Source organism: Silurus meridionalis, chromosome 15, assembly GCF_014805685.1.
Source record: "Silurus meridionalis isolate SWU-2019-XX chromosome 15, ASM1480568v1, whole genome shotgun sequence".
NCBI lineage: Eukaryota > Metazoa > Chordata > Actinopteri > Siluriformes > Siluridae > Silurus > Silurus meridionalis.
The window spans coordinates 1300001-1327226 of record NC_060898.1 but is presented as its reverse complement, the minus strand read 5'-3'; the positions used below and the strand labels follow the sequence as shown (position 1 = coordinate 1327226).

Here is a 27226-nt window from a genome sequence, read left to right as displayed (position 1 = left end):
AACAACAACAATAATAATAATAATAATAATAATAATAATAATAATAATAATAGTAATAATATTAATAACTTTTTTCAATATTAACAAGCGTCTTGCAAACAAAACCCAATATGGCAACCCTTCACTCAAACCCCTGCATCCACACTCACACACACACGCACACACACACACACACACACACACACACACACACACACACACACACACAAATCCAGGATTAAAGACCAGGATCCTGGTACAGAAAGTGATGTCACTTCTTTAGTTTAGGATGTTTGTTTGCACGACCCCCACCCCCCCCCACCCACCCTCAGACTCGCATTTCCGAATTCCAGATGTCATCATCCTAGGTGGAAGTTTTTTCTCCCATGTTTCTATTAATATCCTGAGAAAAAAAAAAAGAGATGAATGATGTACATCTGTATATTACTATTTTATATCTATATACACAGTTTATATATTGAATTATTTTGTGTTATTTTTGTATTTGATTCAAAATAAACACAGTATTTCTCATAAACACAATAATAAACACAAAATTTTTTTTTTTAATTCCCAGAAATCTGAGAACACTTTGGAAAAACATCTCCTGTTGTTCCCACATGTGATTATGGTCATTGTGTAAAGCATGTAAACAATAATGAGATCTGTACCGGTTTAAACTGGATTTGTTTGTTTCTTGTTTGTTTGCTGATGAATCAATAGGCACAAGCTGGTGAATTTATTACTTTGTTCCTGCTAATCAATCGCATGAGGTGGTGGAGAGGGAGATCACAGGAACCTGGAGACAGGACCGAATCACAAGATGGCGCTGTGGAATCACTTGTACGTCACCTGCAGTAATAGAACTACTACTATTACGATCATTATTATTACTGCTAAAGTTATTATATTAAAACCGCAAATACAGTAAACATTTTAAATATATTTATAACAACGTTAATCTGTTAAAATTCCACTTGCTGGTTCACCTAATGTAAAGTTACTAAAGTGCCCACCTTTATATGATCAATCAATCAATCAATCAATCAATCAATCAATCAATCAATCAATCAATCAATCAATCAACCAATTAATCGATTAATCAATTAACCAATCTAACAACCAATCAACCAATCAACCAGCTAATCAATTAATCAATTAATCAATTAACCAACCATTCAATCAATCAACACATACATTAATCAATTAACGCTAATGCTATATTATACTATGCTAATATTACATAAAAATACAATACTATAGTGTGGTAACACACCAGACTGGGCTAAACTGTTCTACAATGCATAAAAAGAATATATATATATATATATATATATATACATAAATACATACATACATATATACATTTACTCATACCGTATATGTATGTAAAAGTAAATTTACAAGTGCACCTAAAAGAATTAATGATGTTTTACATTAAAAAAAAGTGGCCACAGCAAATATCAATTTAATAAAATTTCCCCTTTTTTTGATCGTCTCATTAATTTTTTTTACGTTATTGTTACAATAATTAAGGGAGTCACGTGACAAAAGAACCAACGACACGCACCAGAAGATATAAGAGATGAAGCTACTCATTCTGTTTATCATCATTCGTCCTTAACTGCATATTGTCATTTTTTTAAATTATTGATTCTATAGTGAAAGTCAAAGGAACGAAAATGAACCAAATGACGCAAAAAAAAAGATTCAAAGAACCGAGTCACTAAAATGATTCGATCTTCCCATTATTCATCCTCAGCTCAGGAACATAAAGGATCAATGTTCAGAAATATATTTTTATTAAAGTAGGACACAAGAGAGTAAGTGTTTTTATAGGGTACGTCCTTAACGTTCTTTCTGATCTCCGGTGTCGCCGATTACCGTCCCGTCCGCGTGGTTATCGCGCATGCGCCGATGAACTCGGACCCCGCCGGTGCGCCGCGCGCTCCAACGCGAATTGCGCATGCTCCGTCTCCATGGCTGCGCTTCGGCCCGTGCCACAGTGCGGCGCAGATCCACAGGCGTGAACGGGAGAGCTAACAAGCTAACGGGCTAGCGGGCTCGGCTGTGCACCGGGCACCGTCTCTCTGTCTCACCGGCCGCAGAGTCGCACACACGCAGCTGTAGTTGTTTTCGCGACGAATTATTTATTCGGTAATCACAATAATAATAATTATAATAATAATTACCGGGATGCTAATTGGAGGAGGAGGAGCTGCGTGAAGCTCGCGTACAGGACACAGCGGCTGGGTGGGAATGACCCCGGGAGCCGCGCTGCTTCGAACCGTGTTCCGTCACACGTTCCGCTCGGTTCCGTAAGTCTTTTCATTCAGATTGAATCCGGATTAAATGAAGGACTATGTATTATGGGATGTCACTTCGGTTCTGTTGGTGTTTTTCCCCCAAATCCCTTTAATGCTAATGCTAATGCTAATCAGGCTAAAGGGAGCTGTCAGTGTCCCTGACCGCCTTCTGTCTCCTACAGCAGCGCTGCAGATTTATAAACAAACATATTTATTATATTTATTTATTCACTTTAATACACATCCGATTATACAGGAATGTCACATATTATGAGTGTGTGTGTGTGTGTGTGTGTGTGGCACATGTTTAACAGTTTTTAATCATGTGTCTATGTGCCTGTGTGTGTGTGTGTGTGTGTGTGAGATAAACTAAAAATATTCATGCACAATCATGTTCCATCAAAACGTTCCTTTCTAATCTTTATAGAAATCATAAGGAAGGAAAAAATGCCTTAAAGAATCCAGATTTGTTTCCTTTAAAGCGGCGATCAGTGATTTCCAAAAATTCATTATTTTAAAAAATTTATTTACGGCTTGTTTTTCGTTCTTCCGATGTTGCAAACGTTTGTGTTCAGCCCACTTTGTCGTTCCATCTTGTAGTTGATTGTCGTTATTTTTATACAGAAACACGAGATGTTGTGTTCTGGTCTAAACTCATAAACACAGCAGACCGAAATAGTAGAAGTCTGTTCTTTATACAAATATTATACGAAAATATACAAAATAAGTCAAATATGTTAAAATTTTGCTGCACGACAAGAGATTCAGGGGTCCAAGCACCTTTTTTTAGACTCAGAATCAGACTCAGAATATACTGAACAGTCGGACTCAGAATCAGACTCAGAATGTACTGAACAGTCAGACTCAGAATCAGACTCGGAATGTACTGAACTGTCAGACTCAGAATTAACAATCAGACTCAGAATCAGACTTAGAATCAGACTCAGAATGTACTGAACAGTCAGACTCAGAATCAGACTCAGAATGTACTGAACAGTCAGACTCAGAATCAGACTCAGAATGTACTTAACAGTCAGACTCAGAATATCCCAAGACTCAGAATAAACCATCAGACTCGGAATCAGATTTAAAATTAACCGTCAGACTCAAATCCTTCTGAACCGTTAATCTCAAAAGGTACTGAACCAAAACTTCTGGAATGTCAGTCTCAGTATATTCTCCAGACTTAAAATGTCAGACTCCGAATGCACTGAATTACCAGATCCAAAATTTTCTGATCCAAACTTTCTGAACAGTCAGACTCGAAACGTTCTGATATGTCAGATATTAAATCTCCTGAACTGAAATTGTTCCTCAAACACAAAACCATGGTGCTCAAAATAGTCACCAGCCTGGAAAATCACTGTCCCTTTAGACTCCATCTGAACCATCGTTCCAGAGCTACAGGTCCTCTCAAAAGGCACGTTGGTGCTTAGACCCCTTACGTAATCTCATGTATTAATACAACAAACTGACATAAACGAATATATCCGAGCCTCATTACTGGAATTAACACAACCCTCCACTGCAGAATTATGATTTTTTTTTACCCCTGCCCTTCTCCACCCCCGAAAGTCCCGACACCAAATCCGTCCCCGATGTATGAGGGTCTGGAGCTCTGCCGAGATTCTGACATCTCGTGAAATACGATCTGCGTCCCAGCAAAGTCAAAACCCCGGACCGCTCATGGGATCCACTCCCTCTGTCGCTCATGGCGGCGTAAATACCCCCGTTTACTCGTTCGCCAACAGCTGCTACACAATTTTAGAAATAAAAATAGATTTTCTGGAAGTCCTCCATTAAATTCACGACGTTCATCTAATCTAATTCCAATCTAATGTTCTGATAGTCCGTTGGGAACAAGGAGTGCATCAGACACTCATAACAGCATGTTCGGAAGTGTTTCGATTTCCATTAACTGCAAATCACAATGATTTGATCCTTTTAGTGTTACATTTTAATACTGTAGAACCTCCAGCAGGCAGCTTCCTGTTCTCACTTATGTTATAGCAGCTGTTATAAAGCGCTCGCACTGGAGACTCCTTCCTTTCTTTCTTCTCTAAACCTCCTTATGATTCACCAAATCAACAATTTTACACTTTTCTTTGTTAAATGATGTATATTTATGGTTATTGATTAAAACGTTTAGATCACGTGTCACGCCTGCGTCACACGTCCCGGTGAATTAGCTGTTATTAGAGTATAATAGTATAATAAGCTGAAATCCCACTGTGGGCTCCGTTTCCTTTTTTCCCACTCGCCGGCCGTAACCATTTAACACCGGTATTAATAGCGCCACGGGGTCCCGCACGTGCTCAGTAAAGCTAAATCTGAAATTATTACGAGGTTCACGTGTCGTGTAAATTCCTGGGTGCAGTCCACAGAGTGAGAGATCTAGAGAACGAGAGAGAGATCCAGAGAACGAGAGAGAGAGAGAGATAGAGAGATCTAGAGAATGAGAGAGAGAGAGAGAGAGAGATCTAGAGAACAAGTGAGAGATCTAGAGAATGAGAGAGCGAGAGCGAGAGATCTAGAGAACGAGAGAGAGAGAGAAGAGAGAGAGAGATCTAGAGAGAGAGAGATCTAGAGAACCAGTGAGAGATCTAGAGAACGAGTGAGAGATCTAGAGAATGAGAGAGAGAGAGAGAGAGAGATCTAGAGAATGAGAGAGAGAGATCTAGAGAACAGTGAGAGATCTAGAGAATGAGAGAGCGAGAGAGAGAGAGATCTAGAGAGAGAGAGAGAGAGAGAGAGAGAGAGAGAGAGAGAGAGAGAGAGAGAGAGAGAGAGAGAGAGATCTAGAGAGAGAGAGATCTAGAGAGAGAGAGAGATCTAGAGAACGAGAGAGAGATCTAGAGAACAGAGAGAGAGAGAGAGAGAAGAGAGAGAGAGAGAGAGAGAGAGAGAGAGAGAGAGTGAGAGATCTAGAGAGAGAGAGAGGAGAGAGAGAGAGAGAGATCTAGAGAATGAGAGAGAGAGATCTAGAGAACGAGAGAGAGATCTAGAGAACGAGAGAGAGATCGAGAGAGAGAGAGAGAGAGAGAGAGAGAGAGAGAGAGAGAGAGAGAACGAGAGAGAGAGAGATCTAGAGAACGAGAGAGAGAGAAAGAGATCTAGAGAACGAGAGAGAGAGAGAGAGAGAGAGAGAGGCGAGAGAGAGAGAGAGAGAGAGAGAGAGAGAGAGAGAGAGAGATCTAGAGAATGAGAGAGAGAGAGGGAGATGTGTTTCTGGAGTGAGGAATTCTGGATCATGTTCCTGTCAGATTTTATTTTATTATACTTTACTCTTTTTATTTGTATCTTATATCGTATTTGTTCCATGTTTACAAGTCACACAAGCGTTTCACTGTATGTCATGAATGTGACAGATACAATTTAATGATATTTTTATTGGCTATTAACCAGAGCAGGATGTGGAAGTGCAGGCTGAGATGATCTGAGTATCTGATACTGCATCTGAATCACAACCTCAGAAAACACAACAATAACACTCATAATGCAGCACCTTGGAAGTGGATTTTACACTAAATATTCACAATTATAGCTTTAATTCTAGATAATTAATGAGGTTGATAATAAATTAGTGCAATAAATTAATTGAAATGATTAGTGGAGTTTATATATTTATATATATAATTATTGATTTATTGTCATTTTGTTAATTACTATTCTTAAAGGAAATATTTAATAATTGTTTTTAAATTTTATTTACATTTATTTGAATGTTTTTTTGTGTGTGTATACTAAATAGTTTACTTTGGATGCTTGTGGTTGCCAGTTAAGTCATTTTAAAGTTAAAGTGTTTTAAATTTGAAATGATATTTTGGTTTCTTCTGTGGGAATTTGGAGGTTTTTTTGAGCGTGGTTGTAGCCACAGCTGTTGATCAGTATGTCTGATGTATTTATTTTTTTGCCCTCAGTTGTGTGCCCCCCGGGTGTGTGTAAGGATAATGCTCAGCCATGGTGCCTTGTCAGACCCACGTCATGCTGAAGTGGCAGGAGCACCTGAACAGTTCCTGGGCGGCGGAGGACAGCACGCAGACCGCCACTCGGGGTGGGGCCTCCTATCTCTATGCCAAACTGCTCCACCACAAGGAGGCTCTGGCTCTGGCGCTGCCCGTTCAGGACCTGCTCGGGCCACGTCTTCCCGACTTCCAGCACGACTCCAGCGCCAATGAGGAACGCGACGAGTACCTACAGGCCCTCCTGCGGAGCCAGCGCTGCCTCGGCCATCGCGTCCTCGCACACTGGCCCTTCTCCATCTCTCTGCATCAGCGTCTGGTGGCACTGCAGAGGATCTACTACGCCCTTCATACCAAGTACCATGACCGCTTCCGCAATCCTCCTCCGCCTCAGGCGGGATCCTCAACTACAGACGGGGGCGCTCTGGAGCCGGTTTCCGATCCGCATCAACCGGGCGTCCGAGGGAGGACGACATCGGGAACGGATGTTCTGATCGAAATGGGCGTGCGGACGGGACTGAGCCTCCTGTTCGCACTGCTGAGGCAGAACTGGCAGCGCGGAAACCTCGAGGACGTCACCTTGTGCAACGACGTCCTCAGCACGGCTCGGTCAGTGCTCTCGGCCCTGCCGCCGCTCTCACTGGCGAACGAGAACAAGATGGCGCCTGTGGGGCTGGAGTGCATGGCACAGGTGGGCAACTTTCTGAAGAAGACGGCTGTGAGCGGGCGAGGGGCGGATCCGACCGGGCGCCGCCTGGCACTGGAACTCCTGCTGAGCATCGGCGTGCAGAGAGGAGCTCTGCGCTTCCTGCTGGAGTGGGTGGAGGTGGCACTCGCCGCTACGTCTTCATCTACATCTTCCTTTTCATCTTTAGATCCTTTAGCCGTCAGCTACGAGCTCATCGCTCAGATCCTGCAGCAGATGAGACAGTGCTCGGTACGTACTTTTAGAATAAAAATGATAATAATTACTATAATAATAATCAGCTGTGATTTCTAATAAAAAAAACATTTTTTTTACATTTTAACAAATAATTTACCAGAAAAATATAAATAAATAATTTTTTAATAAATCTTTTTATTCTACTTTCTATTTTTTAAAATTATAAATATATATTTTTATTAATTCATAAAATAATAAATAATAATAATATAATAATATGATAATTAATGCTTTTTTTTATTTTTATACATTGTTGGAGATATCTTGTACCCAGCCAGTGTATTCAGACGCTTCTAGGAAAAGATCTATCGATTCCTATGACAATTTATCACGATATCGATACACTATGACAGTATCGCCCGGTCCTACCTGCAATCTTTGAGAATCCAGAGTTCTTATGTTACTCAGGATCACACTGATGCAGATCAAATCACAGATGTGTAGCTAATGGACACCATGCGGTATTCATAATGGATGATTTTTACACACACTCTCTTTCTCTCTCACACACACATACACACACACACACACACACACACACACACACACTTCCGCTCAGTTTCTCCTCTCTGAAGCACTTTGTTCTGCATTAACACTGTTGGTGAAGCAGGAGGATCACACGCCCTTCCACCGCTACTTATCTTCTCTGAACATCTCTCCATACTCCAGCTCCGCTTCTTCACGTTCTTGGCTCTCACCCAAATCCTAAAAGCTTCTGGCTGGAGCCGACTGTCCCTTCGCTCAGATCTGCTCACGTCTTAATCAATAAAAAACACTTGGGCCACATCCCAAAGTCCTTCATCATGTAGCACTTAAATAAATTAGTTTATCTTCTTTTTTATTTTTAATACATTAATAAACCTTGTTGGTTTTTTTCCAGCAGCTCCAGACCCCTTCAGAGTCTCTCTCTTTCTCTCTCTCTCTCTCTCTCTCTCTCTCTCTATATATATATATGTACTCTCTATTTGCTCCTAAACTCTACTTTTCTGGAAAGATGTTCCACTTGATTTTGTGAAGATTTGTGCTCATTCAGCCACACGAGCACTGATTACAAGGTGAGAAGGTGAGGAGGCCTGGGGGTGCAGTCAGTGTTCACATTCATCCCAAAGGTGTTCAACAGGAGATCTTCCACTCCATCCCATGTAAAACAGATCTTCATGGAGCTTCATTGTCCTGCTGGAACATGTTTTGGACTCCTAGTAAGACAAAGAGAAATCGAAGGTTCTAAATGCAGATTTTTAGCATCGGATATTACAGATGTTATCCTGAAGGATCTGAGTGTGGAGGTTTGCTGCTAATGGCATACGATCTCATCCTTATTTCTCACCACATGCATCCGAGCAGTAAACTGCACCGCACTCACCACAGCCGAGTCTCTCTGCGCTCGTACAGCTCGTCTTCAGATCGATTCTGTGCATGCGTTCAGTCCATCAGTGGGAAAGTTTCATCATATCAGAATTACGCACGTGAGGAGAGCTTGCATCACATAACCCAGACTGCTCCTGGAATCATAAAGACTCATCCTGCCGATCATCTCAGGAATTAGGACACAGAAAGTTCTTCCCCAAACTGCTCCTGTGCACAAAGCCAGCTCCATAAAGATCTGCTTTCCTTTGGTTGGAGCGGAAGATCTTCTGCTATTGAGCTCTTAACCCTATTGAACACCTTTGAGATGAATGTGAACGCTGACTGCACCCCAGACCTCCTCACCTTCTCACCTACATCACTACCTGACTTTACTATCACACTTGTAGCTGCATAAATCTCCACAAAATCTCTACAAAATCTAGTGAAACATCTGTATTATTCTGGAAAATAAATCTACACCTCCTACTTAAGGAGATGTTGGAGATGATGCAGTATCTTGGATCCCAAATGCTGTTACTGTAAAATGATAACACGGTAAAGTTGCCATTATAGAAAATAGATCAGCGGATTCTGACCAATCAGAATCAAGAACGGTTTGGGGTATAGAGCATTTCAGATTTTCTTGTTTTCAGAATCTGCTGTTATTCGACGTCACGCTGTTTTTGTTTGTTATTTACGTTCGCAGGGTTTCCGTGGCGACCTCATCCACACTCAGGTGCTTAAGAAGGACGCAGATGGACTCTGCAGTCTCTCCCATGTAGCACTGTGTCTCCTCGAGGAGGTGTGTGTGTGTGTGTGTGTGTGTGTGTGTGTGTGCTTGTTTTTGGCCTCCATTAAAGCCTCCATCTGTTTCTGTATGTTGGCAATTGTAGGAGCCTTTGATGTTTTTAAGTGATAAAATATTTAATATCAAAAGAATTAAAACTGCATGAATATAAAAAAAGTGGATTATTTCAGCATGTGGTGTAATAAATGGATCGTGACATCATTTCATCACGATATCAGTATTTTATATCGATACATTATCCGTTTATTTCCAACTTTCTTTCTTTAGTTGGAAAATTACCTTTTTTTTTATATATATATTTTTATGAACATTATTGTAGATCTGTTAAATAGGTTTCGACAAATTTTGTCCATTTATAAGAAAATAAAAACATACAAGCACTCATTAGTGGACAAAAAAAATCCAACACCACTTTTACACAAATTCGTGATAGACAAAAAGAAATAAAATAAATAAATAAATAAATAAAAGCTATTTATGATTTAGCCTAATTTGGTTTCTTTCTATCTTTCTGTTTGTGTGTTTCAGATCTGCTCTCTGGCCTCCAGCTGCCTGAGCTCGTGCAGCACGGGGACGTCGTGTCCCGGCTCGGAGGCCGACGCCCTGGTGAAGGTGTTTGTTTGGGGCAGTAACAGCAGCCACCAGCTGGCCGAGGGAACGCTGGAGAAAATACTCCAACCCAAATTGGCCCAGGGCTTCAGTGATGCACAAGTGGTACAGTCCGACATCACAGTGATGTTTCAGTTTAAACTTTTGGGTCCGGGATGTTAGTTCCAGCTAGCTAACAGCTACAGTTATCGTTTTCTTGCGTGCAGATAGAGGCGGGGCAGTACTGCACGTTCTCCGTCTCGTCAGAAGGCTCCGTCAGGGCTTGCGGGAAAGGCAGCTACGGCCGTCTCGGCCTCGGAGACTCCAACAACCAGTCGGTCCCCAAAAAGCTGGTGCTGGATCCTCCACGCTGCATGAGGAAGGTGTCTTCATCCAAAGGCTCAGACGGACACACGCTGGCCGTCACGCTCGAGGGAGAAGTATTCAGCTGGGGGGACGGAGACTACGGAAAACTGGGACACGGGAACAGTGCCACCCAGAAATACCCCAAAATCATCCAGGGACCCCTGCTGGGGAAGGTGAGGAGGAGGAGGAGGAGGAGGAGGAGGAGTCCTCCTGTAGCCTGTTTTATTACACAACCACACAACCAGGTTTAGTTCATGCACTGTTGGTGTAGAAGTGTCATGCCAAAGCACTACTTCTGCAGAAAGTATTTGCCCCCCGTTCATTGATAGAGTGTCCAAACAGATCTGTTTATGGTACCCATAATGCACTGCACCGAAACGCTGGTGTAATCTTCATCACTAGTGTAAAGTAAAGAGCACGTTTAAAGCCCAGTTGCTGTAGTGGACGTGGTGTAGAGGAGGAGGTTCTGGTACTGATGATGTTCTCCTGCTGCATGCAGGTGGTGGTGTGCGTGTCTGCTGGATACAGACACAGTGCAGCCGTGACTAACGATGGAGAGCTGTACACCTGGGGAGAGGGAGACTTCGGCCGCCTCGGTATACCTCTCTCCCTTCTTCTTTTCTCTTCCATTTTCTTCTCTTTCTCTTTCTCTTGTTCTCCCGTTCTCTTTCTCCCTTTGCCCCTCTCTTTTACTCTACCACTTTAAATATACATTTCTTTATTTCTCTATCTCTCCCCCTCCTCTCCTTCTTCCTCTCTCTTGGAAAATATCACTCTCCTCTCTCCATCCCTCCATCTCTGTAGGACACAGTGACAGTCACAGCCGGAATGTTCCGACCTTGGTGAAGGACATCAGCGGCGTGGGCCAGGCGGCGTGCGGAAGCTCACACACCATCGCCGTGGCTCAGGACGGACGTGTCGTCTGGTCTTTCGGAGGCGGAGACAACGGTCAGTTACACAACACACACCGTCCACTTCACACACCGTCCACTTCACACGTCCCTCGCTGAGATAAAAAAAACGTGTCAATATGGATGTGATAAAGTAACAGTTATGCACATTCATTCCCCGGAGTTTTTTTTGTTTCTTTCGATAAATGTGTCTTTTGTTCCTGAAGGATCATCATGTCTCCATTTCTCCACATACTCATTTGGCTAATTTTCTTATTTATTTTTATTTTATTTATTTCGCAGGTAAACTGGGACACGGAGACACAAACCGTGTGTATAGACCCAAAGTGATCGAAGCTTTGCACGGCTTCATCATTAGGAAGGTGTGCGCTGGAAGTCAGTGCTCACTGGCCCTTACTTCTGCTGGACAGGTACACACACACACACACACACACACACACACACACACACACACACACACAAATACACACTCACACTTATAATTGCAATTCCCTAAATAAAATAAACCCCCTTGTGGATAAGTGTCAATGCAGCCTAATACTAACTTGCTATGATGTGTGTGTGTGTGTGTGCGCACATTGCAGGTGTTTGCCTGGGGCTGCGGTTCATGTCTAGGCTGCGGTTCGTCTGAGACGACGTCGCTCCGTCCCTGCTTCATTGAGGAGCTAAGCGTCACTAAGATCATAGACATCTCATGTGGAGACAGCCACTGTCTCGCTCTGTCTCACGGTCTGTGTGTGTGTGTGTGTGTGTGTGTGTGTGTGTGTGTTATTTACAGCAAATGATGCAAATGATTGAGAGATTTATATATATATATATATATGTATATTTTCTTAATTGAGATTTTGTTTATAGAAAACGAAGTGTACGCGTGGGGTAACAACGCCATGGGGCAGTGCGGTCAGGGCCACACGTCGACGCCTATTACCAAACCAAAGAAGGTGATCGGTTTGGAGGGCGTGTCCATCCAGCAGATCACAGCGGGGACATCTCACAGCCTGGCGTGGACCGCCGTCCCCACAGACAGGTATGACCATCTTCACCAGGGCAGCTGGAGACACACACACACACACACTCACACACACCCATGTCAGTTAATGTGCACTTCACCACTAAGGAACTCTGGCTTCTGATTGGTCAGAAGGTGCTGAATTATTTTCTGTAGCAGTAGTAAACAGAATATTTTTGAGACTAAGGTTGCAAAATTCTGGGAATTTCATGAGAATTAACAGGAATAAACTGGAAATGTACAAACTTGCAGGTGAGCCAATAACAGGGAAGTTAAATGTATAAATTAATAATCTGGCAGGATCATTCTGGTTAAAACAACCTGATGTAGTGCAATTGAATTTCTACTCTGAGCATTCATCAGTCACATGCACACTTACTGCAGGGCTCCTGAGGCCACGCCCCCTACATGCCCTGTGCATTCCTCCATAACAGAACACACAGCATTTCTTCAATCCTGCACACAAAATCATGTAAAAAAAAAAAAAGTCCATCTGGGTGATCATTCACAAAATTACACACATATTACATCATTTTCATGTTTTAAACTTCATTGTGCTGTGTGTAAGCTATTGTGTGTTTGTGTGTGTGTGTGTGTGTGTGTGTGTGCAGGCAGCTTGTCGCATGGCACAGGCCGTTCTGTGTGGATCTGGAGGAAAGCACGTTCACGTTCCTGCGCAACTTTTTGGAGCGCTACTGTGACAGCATCAGTGAAGACACGCCACCTGCACCCTTTATCTCCAAGAGGTGTGTTTGTATATGTATATATATCTACATGTAAATACACACACACACACACACACACACACACACACACTCAGAGGGTCATCCCCATGTCCTTCCTTCCAAACCTCTGTTTTCTCATCTTGTCTGTCCTCCAGGGAGCATCATCAGTTTGTGCTGCTGTGTATGAAGCTTCTGTCCATCCACTTGTCTCTGGCCCACGCTGGAGGAACCGGGGCCATGGTGCTCGGAGCTCAGGGGAGACCCATCCGTAACCTGCTCTACAGACTCATCGACTCCGATGTGCCCGACACGCTGCAGCAGGTCCACCACCCGTCTCCATCTTCTCGTTTTACTTTCTGTCTGGATTTATTGATAGGATTTCTGTCGCACGCAATTAATTCATTATTAATTTTAATTAATAATAAAAAAAAATAGGAGTTTAATTTATCAGTGCATTAAAACTGCGACTTCATCATCTTCGAAATTATCTTAGGCAGAAGTGGTCATTAAAAAAAAAAAGAAAAAACTTTTTTCTTTCTTTCTGTGGTACCAAATGATCCAGGGTTTGGTACCAGCCAGGGGCCCGGTGGTTGAGGACCCTCGTCATTAGAAATAAAACACTTTATGATTGAAGGGTTTTTCACCATGTCTCACCTCTTGGGGGTGGAGACTCTAGTTAGAGGTACAGAAACCAGGACCATGTGTCTGAGTCTCAAATCTGAGTCTCTAATGAGTCTACAACAATAAACATTACAGAGCAGCAATAAAACACTGCAGGACATTCAGATGTAGGAAAATAACCCATACCACTTCCTCCCTGAGTGTGTTTCTGACCCGACCACAATGTTTCTGACCCGACTACACCGAGTGTGTTTCTGACCCGACTACACCGAGTGCGTTTCTGACCCGACTACACCGAGTGCGTTTCTGACCCGACTACACCGAGTGTGTTTCTGACCCGACTACACCGAGTGCGTTTCTGACCCGACTACACCGAGTGTGTTTCTGACCCGACTACACCGAGTGCGTTTCTGACCCGACTACACTGAGTGTGTTTCTGACCCGACTACACCGAGTGCGTTTCTGACCCGACTACACCGAGTGTGTTTCTGACCCGACTACACCGAGTGTTTCTGACCCGACTACACCGAGTGTGTTTCTGACCCGACTACACCGAGTGTTTTATTTTTTGATACCTGTAGAAGGTTTAAGATGTCTAATTTCTGCAGTTAAAATGTTTTGTGTGTGTGTGTGTGTGTGTGTGTGTGTGTGTGTGTGTGTGTTTAGGCGGTAATGAACACGCTATCGATCGGGGCGTCTCTCTTGCTGCCTCCTCTCAGGGAGAGAACTGAACTTCTGCACTCACTGCTACCTCAGGGCCCGGAGAGCTGGGAGAGTCTCTCTAAAGGACAGGTATACACACACACACACACACACACACAAATACTCAGAGTTTTCAGTCAGTCACAAAAGTCATGGATCAGAGTCAGGAACAAGAGCTTCGGATCGAGTCAGGAGAGAATCTCGGATTCAGAGTTGGGACGAGACTCTCGGAATCGGAGTCACAGAAGGAAGTCTTCAATCGGGGTCTTAAGTCAGAATATAGATTAAAAATCTACAATAAAAAAGTCATAACATTTAAAAATCCCAACATCGAGTCAAACTGATGATCCAAAGTCAATAAAGATAAAACTCAGGTCTTGAATCAGTGTCATGAGAGTCATGTATTCGAGACTCGGGTCAGAGGTCCACATGAGAGTCATGTATTCTAGACTCGGGTCACATGAGAGGCAGTGAATGTAAAAGTTTATTTGTCCAAATCTGAATCATTACTGGTGCATTGAAACAGTGTCTCTGCTCTCGTCTCCAGCGTCTACAGTTGGACATGGTGCTGAACAGTCTCCAGGAGCAGAGCCATGTAGCCTCCCTGCTGGGTTACAGCTCTCCAGGGGAACTCGGTGCCAACCTGCCTCAGCCTGCCTCACCTGAGCGGCCTGTGGCCCCCACTACCTCCAGCACAGACGCCCAGGACCACCTGCACCTGGCTGAAGTGCTGCTCAAGACCCTCCTGCTGAGCATCGGCTTCTACACGGTCAGTGAGGAACCTTTTTTTAATGAAAGATTTTTCTTCACAACCGCTTCATACGTGTTGATAGTTGTGTTCGGGTGTAGGAGCGTGCCTTCGGTGAGCTGGAGAAAAACAGCGACAAGCAGCAGTCCAGTCCAGCTCAGAAACAGACCGAAGCTCCTTCTCACTTCCATCACCTGCTTTCAGCGCTGCAAAAACACCTCCTGGCCCACTGCTACATCTACACTGACACTGAGGTGCTCACCTCGCTTTATTATCTTACTGAACATCCTGAAGGTCACATCCGGCACGTTCTCTAATCTAAACCTGTTCCTCTGAGTGCAGGACGATGGCAGCGTGATGTTGCTCCATAAGCACCTGTGTCTGCTTCTACCCTACGCCGCAGAGACGTTCGGGAGGTCCAGCGTTCTTCTGGAGGAAAGCTCCCTGGACAAGAGCGTCATCAATAAACTACACAGTAAGAAGGAACGAGAAGGAGAACCGAAACAGAAACACTGCAAGCTTGGTGACTGGTGCAATTTGAGTACAAATTGTGTGTGTGTGTGTGTGTGTGTGTGTGTGTGTGTGTAGCGGTGCTATATGGTTCCGTAGCAGGCAGTATCCTGTGTCAGGTGGTCTATTCTCTGCTTCTGCTGCCCCTGGACATGGTCAGACCGCTCGTCCCTCACCTCATGTCTCTGCTAGGACACCTGAACGATTTGAATGTCCACCTTCCCGACACACACCTGCAGGAGGAGCTGGAGCTGCAGGGGGTGAACACATCACCTGGTAAACACACACCAAACACACTAGGCTGGTTAAATAATATATAAAATCATTTATATATAAATTTAATTTTTTATTAATAAAACATTTATTTTATAATACTTTATAATATTTATAATACTTTCATTTATTATATTGTGTGAAAAAAAAATGTTGGATGTTCTTTAATTCCAGATGTTTCGGAGCTGACCGATCACGCCCCTGAGGCTCAGCGTGACTGGGCGTGGCTTCTGGACCTGGAAAGAGCCGTGGCATTGGCGATCGGTCGATGTCTGGGAGGGATGCTGCAAGGGCCGCCCCCTACTGCCCAGGAGAAGATGGCCGACTTCTGGCTGAATAACCCGCTCCTGAGGAACGGCCTGGAGATGGACTTCGAGCAGCTGGGTAACACTGCAGAACATGTCTCTACACAGAGTTTCACTAAACTGTACCTGCTTCTGTCTTTTAAACAGAAAGTAAATACTCGCTACTAAAGGTAGAAAAAGGGTTACCAGAAATGGTACAGGTTAGTAGCCAAAGAGGAACGTGACCATCAGATTTAGTCTCGTTTACTCTTATAATATCCTCCACTCTTCTGGGTAGATGTTCCATTAGATTTTGCGGATATTTGTGCTCATTCAGATACCATGATGTGTGCTAGTAAAGTGAAGTGATGTAGGTGAGAAGGTAAGGAGGCCTGGGGTGCAGTCAGAGTTCAATGGAAGTGAAAATGGAAGAATTAGGAGAAGAAGTGTGGGGTGAAATATTCAAAAAATGAGGGAATAAAAACAGGACAGTGGAGCTGCAGGATGGAAGGAAATAAATAACGACCCTGAAACTCCCTCAGCTGGAGTCATGCTGCTAGATCTCCTGTAGGGTTACCAGGTTCTGGTTCTTCACGCAGATTCAGCCATGAGCTGGCTGACGGAGGCGGTGCTGCTCGGATGCGGAGACGCCAGGCTGGCCGACCTCCATTTCTCTGAAGAGAACGGCGCGCTGTTGGAGCTAGCACTGGGTTCCTCACGAGAACCTGCGAGCGGACTCTGGAGGAAGATGAAGGAGTACGCCGTCAGCAGAGGTACACGAGGAAGGATAACCTCAATATGCACACATGAGCAACACATCACTTTTTTTTTTTTTTTATCCATTTCAGGTTACATTTAATGTTATGGAGGATGCATGAAACAAGTTCTCACTTTTTTACAGCAGCTACAAATGGATAAGAATTTAACGGTTATGAATAAATGTCACACCTTCCTTTCTGGTACTGAAGACTTCATGAAAATGTGTGTGTGTGTGTGTGTGTGTGTGTGTGTGTGTGTGTGTAGACTGGGATGGCAGCAGTGCAGTAGGAGACGGTTTGTTGGAGACGGTGTGTCGCTGCAGTCTCGCCGCTTTGCTCAAACACACCGGTCTTCAGGACGAGGCCTACTGGCAGGACAAGTGAGACACACGTCTCTCACACACACACACACACACGCCTGGTATGCAGGTTTGACTGTACGTGTGTGTATTAAATTCCAGGTACGAACCGTGTGAGATGCTGATTGAGATCTACGAGGTGGTGTATAAGATCCGCAGCACTCTTCTGGCTAATAAAGAGAACACGGGACACACGGCAAACCCACAGCCGGCTCCTGTGATCAAACAGGTACACACGCGTCTCTCACACGTGTCTCTTACACACGTGTTGCACACACACGCCACATAAACATAGCTCAAACACACATCACACAAACACATCCCACACACATCACACACACACATCTTGTGTAGACGTTTCACTCACATCTCATACACACACGTCTTACACACATCTCATACGCACACGTCTCTCACACACACACATCTTGTGTAGACGTTTCACTCACATCTCATACACACACGTCTTACACACATCTCATACGCACACGTCTCTCACACACTTCTTACGCACATATCGCACACCTAACACACGCGGATCACGCACGCATCTCGCACACACGTTGCAGACACACGTTTCACATGCATGTCTCACACACACACATAACACACTCATCTTGGACATCCCTAGAAAAGGTACTTGTGAGTGAAACACATTGTCTAGTCATTGAAAAAGTTCAACGTCTCTGTGTGTGTGTTTGTGTGTGTGTGTGTGTGTGTGTGTGTGTGTGTGTGTGTGTGTGTGTGTGTGTGTGTGTGTGTGTGTGTGTGACGACGCAGAGTTCGAGTGACACACACAGCCTCGATGAGGACACACACGAGTGCAGCAGCTCCGAAGAGCAAGCAGCAAGAGAGATCACACACACCGCAGAACACAACCAGGACGAGCCGGCCGAAGACGAGACACCCAGCATCAGTATGTACCTGCCGGGTAAACACACTGTTTTCTGTGTTTACACACACACACACACAGACACGACGCAAACATCACTGAACTGTGTGTATTACTGGACATCTAATGTGTGTGTGTGTGTGTGTGTTTATATTTTTGTATCTTTTTGTATATCTGTGTGTGTATTTGTTTGTGTGTGTGTGTATATACACGTGTGTATTTGTAAATATGTATATCTGCGTGTGAAACTGGTGGGTGTGTGTGCCAGCAGAGGTGCTGCAGTGTTTCTTGGCCACGCGTGAAGCCATGCAGCTGCAGCAGAACGAGACGGTGTACGAGTCGTCAGGCACCAGCACTCTGCCCAGCACCTCGGAGAGCCCGGCTACCCCAGACAGAGACACGCCCACCCATGTGCCCTTCAACTCCGTCTGCCAGCTGCTCATAAAACGCTGCCTCTTTCTGCTGCTGGGGGTCCGACCCGCCTGGCACGACCACAGTCAACATGCAAACAACACTGATACTAGGTGTGTGTGTGTGTGTGTGTGTGTGTGTGTGTGTGTGTGTGTGTGTGTGTGTGTGTGTGGTATTTTTTATTACTTTTTATTAGCTCGCTATCCGTTAACGAGATGAACGTTTCCATAGAAACGGCTTATTTTCGAGTCGTAGACGCTGCCATCTTGTACTCATGCATTACATATTGATGAAAGATGGACACATGTGTTTATTTAAAGTCTGATATCTCGATCGTCTCTACAGGAAGTCTGAAGCGGAAAACATCCGAGTGGAGTTCTTTCATCTTTCCAGCAGCAGGAGACCGAGTGAGAGAGAGGTACGGAAGATCTGCCCTACAGCACCCTCAGGAAATATGAGGAACGAATGAAGCTTCTTTCTTTGCTCATATTCCCCAGTATACTATACAGACAAAAGTATTGGGACACCTGACTTTTCCACCCTGATGTGTTTTTTCCGAAATGTAGCATAAACTTGGAGAAACACAATTGTATCGGACGTCTATCAGATGCTGTAGCATGAAAATTTCTCTTCACTTAAACTAAGAGACCTAATCCCAAGCTAGCTCCATGAAGATTTGCTTTACATGGGTTGGACAATATTGAAGATCTTCTCCCATAGAGCTTGAACGTTAGTGAACACCTTTGAGATGAATGAAAGTGCACCCCAGGCCTCCTCACCTCACCTCACCTCACCTCACCTCAACTACATCAGTACCTGACTTTACTAACACCCTTGTGGCTGAAAGAATCTACAGACATTTCCTAAAAATCTAGTAGAACATCTTCCCAGAAGAGTGGAGCTCATTATAACAGCGAATGTGGATTGCGTGAGGAACAGAAAGTTAAAAAAAGCAGCACATATCAATCTTATGGTCAGGTGTCCACAAACTTTTGTCTATGTAGTGTTTGTGTGACACAATTATTGGCACCCTTCCTTGACCAATCTCCATCAACCATTAACATTAGACTGATTTATTGACTTCATAGACATGTATTTTTTTCTGTTTTTTTTTTTTTAGTTATTTGGTTTATTAATTATAATTTATGTTTGATTTCTCTGTTTTCAAGACTTCAGATCTTTCCAGGAGCTGCTCCGGATCTGTAAAGAGTAAGATGGGTAAGTTCAGAAATCTTGTCAAAACTCAATTATTAAAGATTTATATAAAAATCATCACTATTGTGTATTAGTGTGGAGTGTTTGTTTATAAGCCTGATAATCAAAAGAATGGGAGGAAAATACCCATAAAATTCGCCTTTAGATGTCGTTATTAAGTTACAGTTGTAGATTAGATTGGATGTATGTTATAGTGTGTGTGTGTGTGTGTGTGTGTGTGTGTGTGTGTGTGTGTGTGTGTGTGTGTGTGTGTGTGCGTGCACGCAGGGCTGCCGTTGTGTTCACTGGGCATCATGAAGGACGCGTGGGAGAGATTAAGGCAGTGTATCAGTCCTGATACGGCGCTCAGCTCAGCAGCTGTCAGCTCACCCATGATCGACCAGGTTACACACACACACACACACACACACACACACACACACACACAAGCATTTTATTTCTAATGATCATATTTATTTTAATTAAAAATTATACCAAATCTTTAACCATAGTTTTTTATAATTAGCATTTATTTACATATGAATAAATCTCTCTCTAGAAATCTTCTACACATCAACATTACGTTTAATATAATATATTAAATATATACTGTATATATATATATATATATATATAGTTGTTACAATTTTGAATGGGTGTGTATGTTTATTGGTTTTTTTTAAATAGACATGATTGTAGGAGGGTGTGTGTGTGTGTGTGTGTGTGTGTGTGTGTGTGTGTTATATTAAGGTCTAGGTTATTTTCTGGAATGTTATTGTCGCATGTAATTTGCTCTTTGAAAGGCAATATATAAAAATATATACTCATATAATTTTGTGCTTGCTGTAGGTGTTCCACTTCCTGTGTGGGAGTCTGGTGAGGACTTCGGCGTTGGTGGAGAGGGAGGCGTGTGTTCAGGCCGATCCTAAAGCCATCACGCTGGCCATGGCCCAGCAGCAGAACAGAGCTGAGGTCAGTCACCACTCCACAGTGGAGTCACAGTTCATCAGCATGTTTTATACGACAGAATTGCCACATAATAAATTCCATCGTTGTTATAAAATCACTTCTTTCTCATGTTCCTCGTCACCGTCACCTCTGGATTTTCTATTTGAGATCCAAATCTAAATTAAGAAAATTTTGTAAAAGATTTTAATGTTATAAAATTATTTGCATTGAAACTCACGTTTTTTCGTCGCAGGTCCGAGTCGAGGCCTTGCGTCAGATCTCTTCTTTCCTGGCTGAGATGGAGGAGAAGACGGAAGGCTGTACATTGCCTCCACGCTTTCCGGGTCTCCTGCAGTCGGTGCAGCTACACTTCCTGTCAGGTTGTTTCGGTCTCGGGGCTCCGGTGGCAGGAAGTGCGGCGACGCCCACGGACACGATATACCACTACACAGTAAGAACACGAGCCAATCACACACCTGTTATAAAGCATTGTGCGCAATTAGTCTGTTGAGCATTGTGTGTGTGTGTGTGTGTGTGTGTGTGTGTGTGTGTGTGTGTGTGTAGGCTGGAACTCAGTCTGCCACTATGAGCACCCAGAGAGAGCTCCAGGACACAGCACACACTCTCTACCAGCAGGTGGTGCGTGTGCTCAGGCAGAAGGTGGTCATGGAGAAGAAGCAGACGGGTAAACCAAAGGCTTTATTTTTCTTCATGATCTACATTCTGATTGGTCGAAAGGTTCCAAGTAATTAACTGTAGCTGTAGGTCGTTAGCGTTTCCAGAGCAACCGCAGATTGCATTGAAATGTTGAATTTCTTTAAGGAGATGTCTAATAAGTTACACATTAATGGACGGAGACTCCAGCATCCGCACTTTGTACCAATTAGAGGCATATTTGATATTTAATTTGAATTCTGACCTCAGCTTTTTGTGATTTTTCGGTTCATTCATAATTTTAAAAGAGGGCAATAAGAGAAGCTGTTGAGGAAGCGACTGGTCATAGTGTTCCTCAAAACGTTCCTCAGTTTTCACCGTGTCTTTTTCCGATTTAGGTTCTTGCCAGCAGCTGCTTCTGGCCGCCGTATTCGCTCTGAATTTCCGTTACGAGCCAGAGGATCTGGTGCTGCTGGTCCGCAGTGGAGTGCTCGAGCTTCTCTCGGCTCTCACTCAGAACGCCTGTGTGCTGGTGAACCACCGCTGGCTCACCTCGTCCGTCTCGGCCAACGCTCTGATGAGTGGCGCCGCGAGGCTCGCGTCCGCACGACTGCTCCAGAGTCTTGTCATAGCGGCCAGGTAAGAACACTCGCTCACACGCACGCACACACACACACACACACACACACACACACACACATGTGTGTTTTTAATGTATGCTTTACTTAATAGTATAGTGTAGAGAAATATATCTAGAATGGTAATGTATATTCTTTGTGTGTGTGTGTGTGTGTGTGTGTGTGTGTGTGTGTGTGTGTGTGTGTGTGCGTGGGTGTGCCCGTTTACGTGTACACCAGCTCGTGTGAGGGCTCCTTGCCGCTGGATGTGTCTCAGGCCCTTTTGGATGTGATGTGTGAGCAGCTGCAGGGTCTCTTACACACCTACCACCAGCAGGAGGCGCTGGAGAGCAGCACACAGTGTGAATTAGAACACAACCCTGCCAATACAGAAACCAAGCAAGAGAGTGAGTCGAAAACATTTACCCCCCATTTATACATCCTACCCCTAATCTTAATACCCTACCCCCATTTATATATCCTACCCTAATCTTAATACCCTACACCCCATTTATACATCCTACCCTAATCTTAATACCCTACACCCCATTTATATATCCTACCCCTAATCTTAATACCCTACCCCCATTTATATATCCTACCCCTAATCTTAATACCCTACACCCCATTTATACATCCTACCCCTAATCTTAATACCCTACACCCCATTTATACAGCCTACCCCTAATCTTAATACCCTACACCCCATTTATACAGCCTACCCCTAATCTTAATACCCTACACCCCATTTATACATCCTACCCTAATCTTAATACCCTACCCCATTTATACATCCTACCCTAATCTTAATACCCTACACCCCATTTATACATCCTACCCTAATCTTAATACCCTACACCCCATTTATACATCCTACCCTAATCTTAATACCCTACACCCCATTTATACATCCTACCCTAATCTTAATACCCTACACCCCATTTATACATCCTACCCTAATCTTAATACCCTACCCCATTTATACATCCTACCCTAATCTTAATACCTACCCCCATTTATACATCCTACCCTAATCTTAATACCCTACACCCCATTTATACATCCTACCCTAATCTTAATACCCTACCCCATTTATACATCCTACCCTAATCTTAATACCCTACACCCCATTTATACATCCTACCCTAATCTTAATACCCTACACCCCATTTATACATCCTACCCTAATCTTAATACCCTACACCCCATTTATACAGCCTACCCTAATCTTAATACCCTACACCCCATTTATACATCCTACCCTAATCTTAATACCCTACACCCCATTTATACATCCTACCCTAATCTTAATACCCTACACCCCATTTATACATCCTACCCTAATCTTAATACCCTACACCCCATTTATACATCCTACCCTAATCTTAATACCCTACCTTCATTTATACATCCTACCCTAATCTTAATACCCTACACCCCATTTATACATCCTACCCTAATCTTAATACCCTACACCCCATTTATACATCCTACCCTAATCTTAATACCCTACACCCCATTTATACATCCTACCCTAATCTTAATACCCTACACCCCATTTATACATCCTACCCTAATCTTAATACCCTACACCCCATTTATACATCCTACCCTAATCTTAATACCCTACACCCCATTTATACATCCTACCCTAATCTTAATACCCTACACCCCATTTATACAGCCTACCCTTAATCTTAATACCCTACCTTCATTTATACATCCTACCCTAATCTTAATACCCTACACCCCATTTATACATCCTACCCTAATCTTAATACCCTACCCCATTTATACATCCTACCCTAATCTTAATACCTACACCCCATTTATACATCCTACCCTAATCTTAATACCCTACACCCCATTTATACATCCTACCCTAATCTTAATACCCTACACCCCATTTATACATCCTATCCTAATCTTAATACCCTACACCCCATTCATACAGCCTACCCCTAATCTTAATACCCTACACCCCATTTTTACAGCCTACCCCTAATCTTAATACCCTACCCCATTTATACATCCTACCCTAATCTTAATACCCTACACCCCATTTATACAGCTTCCCTAATCTGAATACCCTACACCCCATTTAAACAGCCTACCCCTAATCTTAATACCCTACCCCATTTATACAGCCTACCCCTAATCTTAATACCCTACACCCCATTTATACAGCCTACCCCTAATCTTAATACCCTACACCCCATTTATACAGCCTACCCCTAATCTTAATACCCTACACCCCATTTATACATCCTACCCTAATCTTAATACCCTACCCCATTTATACATCCTACCCTAATCTTAATACCCTACCCCCATTTATACATCCTACCCCTAATCTTAATACCCTACACCCCATTTATACAGCCTACCCCTAATCTTAATACCCACACCGTGACATGATACACTCCACTCTCATTATTTAGTGGTATGATGTGTGTTTTTGTGTGATTGTGTGTGTGTGTGTGTGTGTGTTTGTGTGGTACTGTCGTAGGATCAGAGACATTCTGCAGTAACAGAGTTATGGAGTCCCAGCTTGCAGACTTTCTAGTCTTCCTCAGACGTGTCCTCTCTCCAACGGTGACCAAAAGGGTTTCATCGTTCTCCAGGTGGATCGACCCTCTGATGACCATCATCTCCTGCCACAGCAACTCAGGTAGCATCATAGGGGTTAATAGTTTAAAGTCAATGAGAGTAACAAACACTGCATTCATTTTCATTTCGATTTCGATGCGGTCCAGGTAATCCTCGCTTCCATAATCTCCGCACCAAACTGTTGGCGTTCCACATTCTCGAAGCCTTACTTCCAGCCTGCGAGGATTCTCTGCGGATAAAGCAGGTGAGAAAAGCTACACAGATCCCTTTTTGCCACGCCGTTCGATTTCTAACGCTGTACTTTTCCTTACAGATCGTCGATCAGCTGTTTGAACTTTTATCTACTTACATGTGGGAGGAACCTCTGGCTTTGGGAAAACACCTGGAAAATCGGAATCCAGAAAAAGTGTCTGAGAGTTTAACGAGCGTACGCGTGCCGCCGTATTCCGCAGCCACATTAGCATTCAATTTAGTAACATTAACACGTTTTTCAGGCTTTAAATCCACTTTCTGGTTGCATTTCAGGAGATCAGCGTCGAGGACGAGTGCATTCCCATCGGCGATTTCTCCTTCGACCCTCACAAGCTGCTCTGCTGTTCTCTGGAGAGCGGGAACGTCCTCTCTCACGGTTCCGGAGGGAAAGGGTACGGTCTCGCCACCACCGCCATCACCTCCGGCTGCTTCACCTGGAAGGTACGACCGAATAAGAGCGTTTTAATTATTCAGTCTGAACCACATAACCTGGTATTTATTTCTCCCACCCAGTTCTACATCACGAAAGAGAACCGAGGGAACGAGGGAACGTGCATCGGAGTGGCGCGCTGGCCCATCCGCGACTACAACCACCGTAGCACCACAGACATGTGGCTGTACCGCGCCTACAGTGGCAGCCTGTACCACGGGGGTGAGCTGGGCCGCGCACTGCCCTCCTTCACCCAGGGAGACACCATCACCTGCATCCTGGACATGGAGGCCCGGACCATCTCCTTTGCCAAGAATAATCGGGTCAGCACTTTCCTAAAACTCTAGCAATGTCCAAAAGATTGAGCGGAGTTTAGTTTGGCCGGTGTACTTAATTAGTAATTGCTGCTTTATATCGGGAAATCCGTAATTATTCCTATGGACTATTCCTATCATAATGCTTTAGGAACCCAAGCTGGCGTTTGAGGGTGTGGACGCTACAGAGCTTTACCCCTGTGTGCTCTTCTACAGCAGTAACCCAGGAGAGAAGGTGCATCCATCACTAACACCACCACCACTAGCATCATTACACTACAATGCAGCGTACACTCTCTCAGCAAACGTTTTTGGTGTTATTTCATTCCTAATTCTGACCATGATGTGGGTTTTTTTGGAATAATGTGGATTTTCATGGTTCAGTTCATGGTTTATTATAGGTCATGCACAGATTGAATTTCTGTGCTATAAGAAAAAATAAAGCACTTCAGCAAACCTGTGGTTTCAATGTTTTTTATCTGAAAACGTTCCTGTCTGTAGGTGTCGCTGTGCGACCTGCAGATGCGCGGCGTGCCCAGTGACGTTTTGCCCGGCGACCCCCTGTGCTGCCCACGCTCGGCCGTGCTCCTGGAGGCCACGGTTCAGCTCCTGAGAAGACTCCATCACACCGAGGCATGGACCCCACACATCAACCTGTACATGACTCGCCGTCTGGAGCTCATCAGCATCATAATGAGGGAGGGAACGCAACACACACAAGGTACACACATACGCACACACACACATGCACACACACTCGCACACATATACACAAACTAGTATACCTTTATATATACAGTATATATATATATATATATATATATAAATATACTTGTATACCAAATTACCAAACACTTAGATGAAACACCTGATCAATCACCAAGCACCGAGATCAGACACCGACATCAAACACCAAAATCAAACACCAAAATTAATCACCAAACACTATGATCATACACTCAATTATCAAACATTGAGATCAAACACCAAATATTAAAATCAATCACCAAACACTGGTATTACCCGAACCTTCTCCTGCACTGATCTAAACACTCATTCACCATCAGCCTTTAGAGTTAAATACCAACATTACCTCGAACATTCTACCAGTCCACAATGTGTGTGTGTGTATGTGTGTGTGTGTGTGTGTGTGTGTGTGTGTGTGTGTGTGTGTGTGTTTTGTCCATCCAGGAGATGTCAGTAATGATCAGGCTGAAGGTGGAGAGGATGTGGAGCGGGAGTGGAAGGTGAGGAGCCCTGACCTGCTGTGTGATGGACAGCTGGGCGTGCTGTGTTCAGAGGTGTGGCCCGTCCTGGCTCTGATTGGAGGGGTGGACAGCGGCCTGAGGGCAGGAGGGGCGTGTCTACACAAGCCCAGTGGGCGCAGGGCCACTCTGTTAGGGGTGGTGAAGGAGGGCAGTAGCCTCGCTAAGCTGCAGTGGGAGGAGACGGATCTGACCGTGAGGTAAGAGTGTCGTCTGCACTTTACACGTAAAGGAATAAACACTCCGCGTCACGTGTAACATCACGACCCCGAGTGTTTTATTCCTCTTTTACCGCATTCATTCTGTCCTGTCATCCATCTCTCTCGCTGCCATGCTCAGCGATCGCTTCCTCTTTATTCCTTTTCTTTTATCTGTCGCTTTCTTTCGGTTTTAATCCCTAAACATTTTCCTTTTATCTTTCCACCCTCTAACTTTCTTTC

The 27226-nt window shown here is 43.9% G+C and overlaps 1 protein-coding gene and 1 long non-coding RNA gene across 2 annotated transcripts in view; one reads left to right on the top strand and one right to left on the bottom strand.

Moving 5' to 3' along the window:
• Nucleotides 1-305: 305 nt before the first annotated feature.
• LOC124397615 lies at nucleotides 306-2287 on the bottom strand. Its single transcript, XR_006927940.1, has 3 exons — nucleotides 2172-2287; nucleotides 651-831; nucleotides 306-382 (listed from the first exon to the last, which is right to left on the bottom strand). It is a non-coding gene; the product is annotated as an uncharacterized LOC124397615 (long non-coding RNA).
• LOC124397613 (probable E3 ubiquitin-protein ligase HERC1) overlaps nucleotides 1969-27226 on the top strand; it is a 45822-nt gene continuing 20564 nt past the window's right edge. Inside the window, 39 exon segments of the mRNA XM_046867178.1 lie at nucleotides 1969-2297; nucleotides 6206-7184; nucleotides 9244-9339; nucleotides 9874-10059; nucleotides 10161-10472; nucleotides 10799-10895; nucleotides 11104-11247; nucleotides 11493-11620; nucleotides 11795-11939; nucleotides 12066-12237; nucleotides 12831-12965; nucleotides 13100-13265; nucleotides 14232-14357; nucleotides 14815-15036; nucleotides 15117-15269; nucleotides 15358-15490; nucleotides 15604-15801; nucleotides 15973-16182; nucleotides 16682-16855; nucleotides 17106-17220; nucleotides 17302-17428; nucleotides 17980-18130; nucleotides 18363-18615; nucleotides 18848-18920; nucleotides 19672-19720; nucleotides 19985-20100; nucleotides 20546-20668; nucleotides 20898-21095; nucleotides 21209-21329; nucleotides 21697-21937; nucleotides 22156-22322; nucleotides 24425-24586; nucleotides 24672-24769; nucleotides 24839-24952; nucleotides 25051-25218; nucleotides 25291-25530; nucleotides 25673-25756; nucleotides 26023-26242; nucleotides 26713-26986. Of these exon segments, the coding sequence (XP_046723134.1) occupies nucleotides 6246-7184; nucleotides 9244-9339; nucleotides 9874-10059; nucleotides 10161-10472; nucleotides 10799-10895; nucleotides 11104-11247; nucleotides 11493-11620; nucleotides 11795-11939; nucleotides 12066-12237; nucleotides 12831-12965; nucleotides 13100-13265; nucleotides 14232-14357; nucleotides 14815-15036; nucleotides 15117-15269; nucleotides 15358-15490; nucleotides 15604-15801; nucleotides 15973-16182; nucleotides 16682-16855; nucleotides 17106-17220; nucleotides 17302-17428; nucleotides 17980-18130; nucleotides 18363-18615; nucleotides 18848-18920; nucleotides 19672-19720; nucleotides 19985-20100; nucleotides 20546-20668; nucleotides 20898-21095; nucleotides 21209-21329; nucleotides 21697-21937; nucleotides 22156-22322; nucleotides 24425-24586; nucleotides 24672-24769; nucleotides 24839-24952; nucleotides 25051-25218; nucleotides 25291-25530; nucleotides 25673-25756; nucleotides 26023-26242; nucleotides 26713-26986 (6830 nt within the window). The 5' untranslated portion in view covers nucleotides 1969-2297; nucleotides 6206-6245.